The 11,424-nt window shown below is 38.0% G+C and overlaps 1 protein-coding gene across 1 annotated transcript; it reads right to left on the bottom strand.

Annotated features, from left to right (window-relative positions):
* Nucleotides 1-1,850: 1,850 nt before the first annotated feature.
* Mtpbeta (mitochondrial trifunctional protein beta subunit) lies at nucleotides 1,851-10,884 on the bottom strand. The gene is made up of 10 exons (XM_045739522.2): nucleotides 10,812-10,884; nucleotides 9,360-9,540; nucleotides 6,819-7,006; nucleotides 5,762-5,896; nucleotides 5,058-5,185; nucleotides 4,198-4,428; nucleotides 3,450-3,599; nucleotides 2,851-3,067; nucleotides 2,513-2,601; nucleotides 1,851-2,210 (listed from the first exon to the last, which is right to left on the bottom strand). The coding sequence occupies exons 1-10, from the start codon at nucleotides 10,879-10,881 to the stop codon at nucleotides 2,166-2,168; spliced, it is 1,434 nt and encodes a 477-aa protein (XP_045595478.1). The 5' UTR covers nucleotides 10,882-10,884; the 3' UTR covers nucleotides 1,851-2,165.
* Nucleotides 10,885-11,424: the final 540 nt, after the last annotated feature.

Here is an 11,424-nt window from a genome sequence, read left to right as displayed (position 1 = left end):
AAATTAAATAATGAGAAACTATGATAATTAAGATAGCTCCCATTAAAAAAAGTCATCGTCTTCCTGATGGTACGTGCAATTTGCATGAAAAAAAATCATTGAGGCATCTTGTTCACACCAACAAACGTTGGCCAGCGACTACCAGCAAACGTGACACTAATCCAACGACGGTTACGTTGCCCGTATTTATTTTATTTATTTATTTATATATATGAGTTCTTACATTCTTGTATAGCCACTAACACGCATAGCGTTTCCAGCAAGTCCTTAATCCTAATTTTCACACACACACGCATCCCCAGGAAGCAGCCCGTAGCAGCTGTCTAACTCTCAGGTGAATAGGGGCATCAGGGTGAAAGAAACTTTGCCCATTTGTTTCTGCCTTGGCCGGGGATCAAACCCGGGCTCTTAGGACTACGATTTCCGAGCGCTGTCCATTCAGCCGTCAGACCCCAATTTAATAATAATGAAATGTGTCGGGGGACAGGCACTGGACATTTTTTATAGCCCCCCTTAATTCCTGACCTGCAATTTTTGGAAATATTCATCCACACTGGATAATGCTCTCGTTATCCTGATTCTTCTGTCATTATGCTGCAAAGTTTGCTCCATATTTATTTCTGCAAGGAGCAAGGATGATGCTGGATCACTTTGCTTGCATACAAGTCCTTCAGCCTCACCCTCGGGTCTTTCTGCTGCAGGCCGTTCACCACCTTCAGTTTTCTAGGTTTTTACCCGCTTCTTTAGTTTTCTAGGTTTTTACCCGCACCTGACTTGCATAGGCTTATCTTTCGATAAAACTAGTGTAGTCAAGCCATTCTCTCCTTAATATTTTCTTCCTTGGATACTTGACACTTTTAATAACTTACCAGTTTCTTTAAGTGTGTTATGCTACGGGTTATTCATGCCTGTGCCATCTCTTGGGTGGCTTAATCTTTATCAATCAAGTGTGATGTCTTCCAAACCCTAACTCTCTGCTCATATGCTACACATCTTTATAGAGTACTTGTGTACTTTTTCCATGCCATTTCTTTTTCTTTTGAGGGTTGGCCATTCCATTTTCGAGACATGGGACTTCAAAACAGCTCTCCATTTGGTTAAGATCACTTATAAATTTACCAGTCATCAGTGAACTAGTCACTTGTCATATCTGCTTTGAGATAGTACCAATAATTCCACCAGACTTTCTCATTTGAGGTCAAGTGGAATGATCTATTTACATATAAAGAACTGTGCAGCAATAAGGAAGCTTGTAGAACATGACCACAAGTAGTCTTGCCTGAGAATGGAGCTAAATACTACCGAGGCGAGTGATTCAAGTTCAAGAGACTGCAATCAAAGCAATGTTTTATTTACTTTAAATGTCTAAAGGGCAATTTCATAGTTTGTATGAGCAGAACCTACATGCTAATTGTGAACCATGCTATATGCAGAAAATTCTGAAATACAATTCGGCAGCATAACATACAAATATACTGTATTTTTAAGAGTACAGCAATACAAGACCTCCTGCACTATTTGGATATAAGGAAAATCTGTTTTATACTGTACAGTACAGTGCAACACAGTGCTTTGACATCTTGCACATGCTCATTTTTATTTCCGATAGTTGGGGACAAAAAAACCTGTTTGGCTTATCAAGGACAACCCACAACCAACCACAGGGCAACCCACAATAGCTGTATAACTCCAGAGTACTTAGTCGCTGCTAAATGAAAAGGGACACGTTTCATTTCGCCCGATTTCTAAACATCTGTCTATTTGAGAATCGAACCTGGGGCCTGCCACGGGCATTTCAGCTGTCTACTAAATATATATTCTTCCATTATCTTTATGAAAATAAAAAAACCTTCATGACAATTTTATTTTATTTTTTCATCAAAGATATATACAAATACACCTTATAATAACAACAATTTTATTGAATGTCGTACACAAAGTATATCAATTCGACAAATCAAGGAATGCAATCCTGCACACTAAAATTATTGCATTGATAATTGCAGTTTTATATCTAAAAGGGGGAAACACATGTGGTAGGAGACTAAAAACACTACTGTACTTTAACTAAGTGTATAACCCCATGAGTTTCCCCTGCAAAATATTTTACAGGCATCATCACGATTTTCAAGTCGTCTTTTGTAGCATTTGGAAGTCACACCAGCCTAAACAGTTGCACCAGGATACCGCTCAATAATCATACCCACACCCTAGAAGAAAGAACATTGACCAGTTTATATTACTGCAGTAGCATATTATGTGCTTCCACATTAAACAAAATATATGGAATGATCGCAAAATACTTGGAATGTGATCAAGGCTAAAAATGGAGCCTAATAACGAGAGCCAGTAGTAAAATACACAACATACTGCATGATCACAATACACATAGCAAGACTCTTTATGGTATCACTGATTACATATTTACATTTATACATCATTACAAACTAAAAATGCCAAATATCCCATCCGGGATCAATAAAATGCTAAAAATGCATACTGCATCACCCACCTGCCCACCAGCAGCGCAAGCAGTAATGAAAGCGAATGTGCCATCTTCCTTTATCAGACGGTTGGCCGAGTGCATCATTAGGCGCACACCTTAAAAAAAATAAAAAATTATTTATCCATAACATATTTATACCAAAGATATGACAACATAAGGCACTTATGTTAACATACAACATAACATTTGTTAACATTTTCTGTTCTTAGAGTTGTTCTAAGACAACTCTTAGAACAGAAAAGCTGAAAATCTGGAAAGACGTCATATTTACCCGTTTAGGTTTAAATTTGTCAGACGAAAACACAAGTCTTGCTCTGGCTGTACATAAAATATTATGAAATTACCTGTTGCAGCAAATGGATGACCAATGGATAACGAGCCTCCCCAAGTGTTGATTTTGGCCAGATCTGGCGCGCCTACTTTCTCAGAGCGTCCCTGGTAAGTTTGTGCAAACCAGTCCGAGTCCATGGCCTTCATGTTGGCAAGCATCTGACCTGCAAATGCCTCGTGGATCTCCCACACATCAATATCCGAATTCTTAAGGCCAGCTTTTCCTAGAACCTGAGGTAAAAATATTTAGAAATTAGGGTCTTGTATAAACAAACTCTTTGTCCTACGTCTGGAGTGTTATTTTTGAAGAAAAAGAAGAGACTGCAACACATTTCATCCCCCCTTCCTTTTCAACTACCTCCTCTTATACCTATTCTGCTCCCACTGATAAACTATTAAGTGACTTCCATCATGGACCAATAGTAAAATAAAATATACTTTTCTTAAACCTCAAACAATGTTCAGCCTACATTAACAGCCTTGAACCTCTATCATACTTTCCAAAAATATTCTCAAAGTCAATAAGTAAATTATCAACCTCGGGATACTATTAGCACTGTAAATACTCTCCAAATATTTACATTATATAATACATATATTAAAACTACCAAACCTGTGGTGTTGCATAGGTTGGCCCCAAGAGCAATTGATCCTTTGGGTCCTGAGATGTGTAACTAAAGTCTCGGATGTAAGCCCTGGGCTTCCATCCCATCTCCTTGGCCTTTTCTTCAGTACAAAGTAGACAAGCAGATGCACCATCAGTCTGTAATGCATGCAAGAATGTGTTTTCAACATGTCAGAATGTTTTAATAATCTGGTAAATAAATTTTCATTTGTTATTATTGATGTAAATTGTACACTCCACAATTCAGTCGTGAGTTTGTACTGCCTCTATGTTCACAAACAATAAATTTAAAGAATGATACAATGTATCCTGAAAGCTGAAGCCCTACTTGGGCTTCAGCCTTACTTGGGGAAATGGATATACATACTGTAGTTCAATGAACACCAAATTCCTCAGCAAACTGCAAAGCCATGTGTAAGCTAACTGAGTATCATAATCAAAAGTATCTTAAATTGCTCATTAACTTTAGCTATTCAATTTTTTTTTAAACCAGTATGCTAACTCGTGAAATATAATGAACTACTAAATATATATCAAATAAATTGATCTAAGAAAGATCAATTGAGTAGAGTATGACATCAGGATTAGATACCCATTATGGTCGTGTAATTTTTCTAACCAATAAAAAACAAAAAATACATCATAAAAAGTATAAATTAATGGACATGACAGGCTGCCAATTCATATTATTATATGGTCCTCTAATTAAGTACTAGCTTATTTTTGCAACACTTACCAGAAAAGAAGCATTTGCTGCTGTAACAGTGCCATGCGGCTTCACAAATGCAGGTTTGAGCTTGGCCATCTGCTCAGGAGTAGACACACGAATACCGTTATCTTTCTCCACAACTTGGTCTACACCTGGGACTTTAAAGGGCACCAAGTCAGTGAGGTGTCCTGCCTCCTGTGCTTTGTGAGCCAGTGTGTGCGAGCGCAGCGCATACTCGTCCTGTTCTTCTCGGGACACCTGCATGCCAAGTCCAAATGCATAAAAAATCAAATCTTTATAAATTACATACAGTGGAGTATGTAATACTGCACTGTATGTAATGCTTCTAAACATTAAACAATGTAATACAAATTATACATTTCAAATTACAACAATAAATCAAATTAATAAGTGAATGGAAAAGATAATAATAAATACAAAGTTTGTGAGAAGTGTGGAAATACTGTATTCAAAAGTAAGTAAAATATATATATGCCTGTGCATGTTAGCTTCCTAGTATTGCATTAGCAGGGAGTGCAATACATAAGATAGATAAATAAACTCCAACATGTGACTCAAGGTCCTATGACTTGCTTAAATTTTCCTATAATCCCCACATCTGTTCAAATAATGCCAGAATATTAGGCAAAATTAAGAAGTTTAATTTAACCAGTAACCCAAAAAGTAATGGGCATTAAACACAAAAATAATTGGCTCGTAACACTAAAATAAAGCTTGTTAAAGGTCTTATGAACCATATGAGGGTGGTGGTAAATATTCCCATGTTTATATGGTATTTATTATTCTACAGAATCCACAGAGGTAAATGGTTCCCAGAGCAAACAATGACAATAATAACTCAAAAAGAAATCAGCACACAAGAGAACCTTGAAAGCAGCAGCCAGACGGTCAGCAGAATGGCCCATGGTTTCATTTGTAGAGAACTCTGCCACTGCAGGAAGCTCGGGAGCAAAGTGCTTCAACGACAACTGGGACAGAAGACTCATTCGTGCACCTGAAATACGCAGTTTATGAAGTGTTAATCTTGCAAACACTTTCATTCCAGTGTGTACTTTCCAACACACTTGCCATCCAAGACATGTTAGGCTGGGTTTCGGTCCTTTGCTTACTAATACCGTATTACTAGCTACAGAAAAGTCACCAAATTAAGTATACTTTATTAAAAATGACAATTACTCTTGAAAGGGCTTTATAATGTCCTCACATTTATATGATAAGCCTTTAAGTGGTGTATCTCAATTTTCAGCAAAGCATTGAACCAATACCACTAGGAAACATTCTGCCTGTTATAGGATGGTTTCAACAAAGAGAATACATACTGTATTTCATAATTTCACTAATTTATGTTTTATATACATCAACCACTAATAAAACTGGTAATTTGACTATAGATAATTACTAGATATGCAAACATATATGACATAGTTAAGAGAAACTGAAGATTGATGAAGGGGGATTAGCAGGAGAAAGCACAAAGCCAAAAATGTAACATGAAAGTAGTTGTAGTTTTTATCTATGAGAACACTTGAGAGCAACTCTCACATGTATCTAAGTACAGTGCAATACTAACCCGTTGTTTTGGCTCGGTTCAGCTTAAGCAGGAGTTCTCGCATTTTGCGAGAATGACGAATGGGCACGTCTGACATGAACTCTACTCCACCAGCAATACACACATCATACACGCCTGCATACATCAATCCTGCACCTGTTGGTAAAACGTTTGTTATAAAAAAATACATTTTTCTTTTAAAGATGCAGCTCTTCATCACATCTTGGTGTTCTCTATTCTCTTCATTCATAATTTAATTGGAGAACACATTTCCTCAGCACATTTTTAGTTTTAAAGCTATCAGGGGGCCAACTAAAAGTTTTATTTACAAAACTAATTACTTGGAAGGATTTATTATGAGACATCAACCCAATATAAAACTACAAATTCTCAAAAGAAAAACAAAAATTTGAGGATATTAGAAGCTCATGCATTGTTGTAAATTCTGAACATTGTTACAGTATACTTAACATGTCTGATATAATAGTATCAGTATCTTAATTCCAAGAAAAAAGCTGCACAAGTTCAGCATAAAATCTCTTCAAACATGTTAATTTGTTTAATTTGTGCTCTTTTTACAATATTTTATTTTAGTTACTAGGAAATTTGTTTTATATAATGCTAAATATGCAGCCGACATCTAACTTTTGCATAGCTTGATATACTGTATTGTGGCATTAATGAACTCTAGTAAACAAGGTACAGTATACAATTTATTGGCATTCAACATTTTCTAATAAACTAGTTACTGTATTAATTTTATTTGTTTTTGTTTACTTTTATCAAACACCAGAAAAGTTTTGATGCCTACAGTTATCCTTCAATAGTTATTGCAAGTTCAAAATTGTTGCCCTTTTCAGTCCAAATACCTCATGCTTTTTTGTCTTTTTAATTTTCAACAAAATGTCTGTTAATTATGCTTTGCCTACAACTGAAGTGCATGCTTCAGAACTACTCTAAATATAATTGTTACAAATTTATAAGTTGTCTATATGCAAATGAGATATCTTTTACTATTGCAGCCATTAACTACTATATAATAAAACTTTCCACTAGCACTAACCACCATTGTACTTACAAGTTGTGACTGCCTGGTTCGAGGAGATGCAGGCCATAGCAACAGTATGGGCTGGAATCTTGTTAGAAAAGCCTGCCCCTAAGGCTGCTTCACGAGCAACATTTGAAGTTTTCACCTCCTGGATGACAGTTCCCATAGTAATGTAATCCACAGAAGATTTATCAAGCCCAATACGAGATGCTAAGCTCCTAGAGAGAATAAAAAACAACAAAATAGAAACACTTGCAAACTAATAATGTATAGTCATGATTAAAGCTGACCATATTCATCTTTTCTTTGTCTGACCTTCATAAGAAGTTCAAACATTTTTCTGACATCGTCCTTAAGGCTTTTTAAACCGCTAAAACTTCTAGACATGTCCTCTAATTTATTCAGTTGGCTTTCACAAATCTAATAAAATAAAATATGCAATCTTAAACTGAATCATTAGGCCAGAATAATCATTATGATTATTATTATTTTTAATTTAAGAACACGCTGTAGACACACCTCATGTTAGAAACATTGTACTGTAGCTTCCAAACCTTGTATAAGCATTAATATTTAAAATTATTAAACAAGAAAACAGTCAAAAATATATTTGTGCCATATAAACTACATGGCAATTAATTAAAGGCTACTACTGTACAGATAACTGGTGCAAATAATATAATGAATTTATTAATAATTTTTACTTACAACTAAAACCTTTCACAACAGAAGTCATTATTACAGCTTTTTCTGATAATCTCTACCCAATGAAAGTGGTTACAAAGGTAATGATAACGTATTTACAGATTTCATAATCATTAAAAATTGAACAACAACAAATGGTAGATGCATAATGTGCAAGTAAAAAAATTGTATGCAGCAGATTCCTAAAAAATTCATTCTCTTCTGAATAAAATTCACAATGAATTTCCAACATTCACTGGTTGTAAGTCTTTCCCAAAATAGTACAATACATTTGCCTAAATTTACAAAAAAGCCACCATCTTTAATGGTGTCTATGGAAACAAAGCCATTAGGTGTCTGGTATCTTGTGGAAACACTCTTCCCATTCCCCTTTCCCATTAGTCCTGACGGTTTTATCAAACTTTTATTTTAAATTTAGGTTGTCTGGTATTTAGGGCTTTAGGGGATAAACAATTCCCAAAGGTTTTTAACCACATAACATATTTTATTATGTTGTCTGGTATTTAGGGCTTTAGGGAATAAACAATTCCAAAGGTTTTTAACCACATAACATATTTTATTATGTTGTGTTACGGACCCGAGCCCAGCGTCCGAGCACGGAGCAGTCGACGACCGCGCCATCTGTGGGTCAGCTCCCGAAACCCCCTCCAAATGGACGACGCCATCTAGTGAGGACGAGAAATACCAGCCACAAGGGCTAGTTTCCCGTCTTGATCAGCTCATAACACAGCCGCTGCTGACCTCTGGTGAGGTGGAGCTTAGACAGCAACGCCATCTATGGAAGTGGATACGTCGGGCGTTTGTGTCTAAGCCTGTAAGTGAGGTGCCCTAGAGTGTCCCTATTACTGATGACGTGTCTGATTACAGAGTCGACCTGGGACTGCTGTAATGAACGTTGGAGCAGTCTACCCAAGGCAGCCGTCTTGTCTCCAAGTATTTGCTGCAGCAGCTGTGAGTCACCCCCCGGATGAACACTGTGGTGTTAGCCTGCCGGTGACGTGGCAGCTGAGGGATTGTCGTACCCGGGGCTGACTGGTGGAGACGCTTAACCACTGGGGTGTTGTGGTGAAGGAGAGTGACCTGTGGGATCACACGAGGCTCCTGACTAGGGCTCGCAACCATAGTATCAGTCGTGGAGTGGCCTAACCAGCGTTGCTGATTGGAATCTGCCAGCTACAGGCTGGATTTGTGGTTGACGGCCTTCACGACGGTGCCCCCAGTGGAACTGTGATTTGGCTGGCCTGTGGCCAGGGTAGACTCAAGAGAATCGAAGGATTCATCGTGAGGCCACAAAAGGACCAAGAGCTTAGCATCGTTGAGCACCGTGAACGTCCAGAGTCTTCAGAGGAAGACTACGTTGTATATAACAGTGTTTATACCCCCCCCCCCCCCCCCGTGTGATAAGATATATATTATTTATGGTGATGGTGACAATTATATTACTGTATTAAGTTTTTGCCTTTGTCTCCCTTCCCCTTTAATTTACTTGCGTTACGGATCACATCCCTTGAAAGCCACCACTAGCTTGGGGCCGGATACCCTACCTCTAACAACATCAGAGAAAGAACCCGGTTGCGACCCGAGAGGGCCGTAACATGTTGTCTGGTATTTAGGGCTTTAGGGGATAAGCAATTCCAAAGGTTTTTAACCACATAACATATTTTATTATGTCATATAAAAGATAAAATGGCAATATTTTAAACCTATGCAGAAGATTACCTTCAATACATAATTTACACAAATGGAGACTATTACTGCATTTACACCATCTTCAAAATACAACTACTGTATGCATGTACTAGTGCAAATCCTCCCAAATAATATACAGTACTGTACTGTACATGCGAGCAACAAGTCAACACTCACTTGAGAGCCTGTCGGGCAAGGTCATGTGGCATCAGTTTCTGGTACTGTGTCCCAGACATAAGGAAGGGTGTACGCACTCCATCCACCAGCACGATATTCTTCAGTCCTGGCCGTGAGAGAGAGGCTTTCGTTTTGGCAACCGCCAGATGTGGTGCCGACGTCCCAAGTGCCCGTGTCCCAACTAGAATGAAAAATCGTAAGCAACTACAATACTAGCAAGGTACATTAAGAATATAATACAATAATTTTATTAATTTTTACCATCTTCTTCAGGTTATCTTGAGATGATTTCGAGGCTTAGCGTCCCCGCGGCCTGGTCCCTCGACCAGGCCTCCTTTTTGCTATTCACCCCCTGTTGCTGTTTTTTTTTTTAACTCATTCTCGTGTGCACAAAGACATCATCATAATCTACTAAAAGTCTGCTACTGGTTTCATACTGTCGAGGCCTGGAAGCTCATTAAGGGTATGTTACCAAGGACAACGACTTATCGAAGGCTGCAACCCACAACAGTTAACTTAAACCCCAACTACCTTTTACACTACTAGGTAAACCAGCCATTAGGGTTTACGGAAATGGGCCAAATCATCTAGTCTTGCCTGTAGAATGACATAACATTGGGTAATGATATCCAAACCACACATCAAAACACGAAGAAACGACGACAGTTGCCACCCTTCCTCGACCATTATTAAGTAGTCTAAGTAGTCTAAAGACTTGATAATGATTCAAGACGAACCATAGGGAAGGGAGGGAGGAAATTATTAGGAGGAAAGCGCAAAGCCATTACGACTATATAGCACTTGGAAGGAATCGGGATAAGGATTTAGGATGGGACGGGGGGAAGAAATGGTGCCCAACCACTTGGACGGTCGGGAATTGAATGCCGACCTGCATGAAGCAAAACCGTCGCTCTACCGTCTAGGGAAGGGAACTATCAGGAGTAAGTGCTCCTTGCAAGAACCTTGCTTCTGATAGTTCTCTTCCCTTTGGTCCGTCTTGACCCATAACGTCCATTCTTCCTCATTTTCCTGATATGTGGTTTGGTCATCACATCTTCAGCCATATAATTCTCACTCATCGTCTACATAATTTGTGGTCATTTATGATCCGGAAAAATGGGTGTGAACATCACTTTAATAACCAAAACATCGACTTTAAAAGCTTCTGTTTTACACTACGACCTGAACAGCTTTGCTATATATCAACACAAGCAAATACTATATCTACTAATGCTGTAAATATAAATTACTGATAAAATACTAATCAAGTGCCAAGAGCCGTACAATAATTGGCACCATCTCTCGTACTCTCTCTCTCCGGGGGATACAATTTTAAACACAAATATTCTCCAATCTTGGGCATAAATAATGAACGTAGTGTCATGTGGTGGGGTAAAAGACAGCTAGCTACAACATACTCCCACAAGAAGGCCCCTGGTGAAGGCTACACACCATTATTGAGGGTCGAGAGGAGACCGGACGAGCCGTAAGCCTTCGCCAGCGCCATGTTGCCGGTGGACATCTGGCCTGTGACGTCACAGCTCTCCTTATCAACGTGCCTATTATTAATTATATATATGTATAAATATACTACATATGTGTGTGTGTGTGATGACGGGGGAAGTTGCTTTAAGGAATAGTATTATGTTTATATGTTGTTTACAGGTGTATTTAAATTATATTTATAGGCGTGCCCTGTAATATGTGATTTCAGATCAAATGGTATATACCTCTCTCAACCAGTTTAAGATAAAAACTAAGCACTACCTAATTAACTCCCTGTAACCTACCTTACCCCTATAATGTCAACCCATGTCTGTTATTTTCAAACAATGCTGTTTGTCGACCAAATTGTATTTTTTGCTGTTTTTCTGCCATGTTCCCACTTTTTTTTATTTTTTTTATTTTATCAACACATTTTATACTTTAATCTCAATTAGTATTAAGTTTTAGTCTTTAGTGTTTTTCCTGCCCGAAACGCTTTGCGTAATAGTGGCTTTAGGCATTGGATGTATTAGCTCTATCTATAAATTCATCAATATTTGTATCACATCTTGTATGTATG

This window comes from Procambarus clarkii, chromosome 25, assembly GCF_040958095.1.
Source record: "Procambarus clarkii isolate CNS0578487 chromosome 25, FALCON_Pclarkii_2.0, whole genome shotgun sequence".
NCBI classification, from domain to species: Eukaryota; Metazoa; Arthropoda; class Malacostraca; order Decapoda; family Cambaridae; genus Procambarus; species Procambarus clarkii.
The sequence above is the reverse complement of the archived record's forward strand: the minus strand, read 5'-3'. Positions and strand labels throughout refer to the sequence as shown.

Bases quoted from the DNA above. Each gene is read 5' to 3' on its own strand.
- Mtpbeta (XM_045739522.2), bottom strand. From the start codon at position 10,881: ATGTCCACCGGCAACATGGCGCTGGCGAAGGCTTACGGCTCGTCCGGT. The intron at 3,068-3,449 runs GTTTGGTAGTTT...TTTTTACCTCAG, and splicing joins CAACCTATGCAACACCACAG to GTTCTAGGAAAAGCTGGCCT. The intron at 2,602-2,850 runs GTAATTTCATAA...ATTTTTTTTAAG, and splicing joins TCATCCATTTGCTGCAACAG to GTGTGCGCCTAATGATGCAC.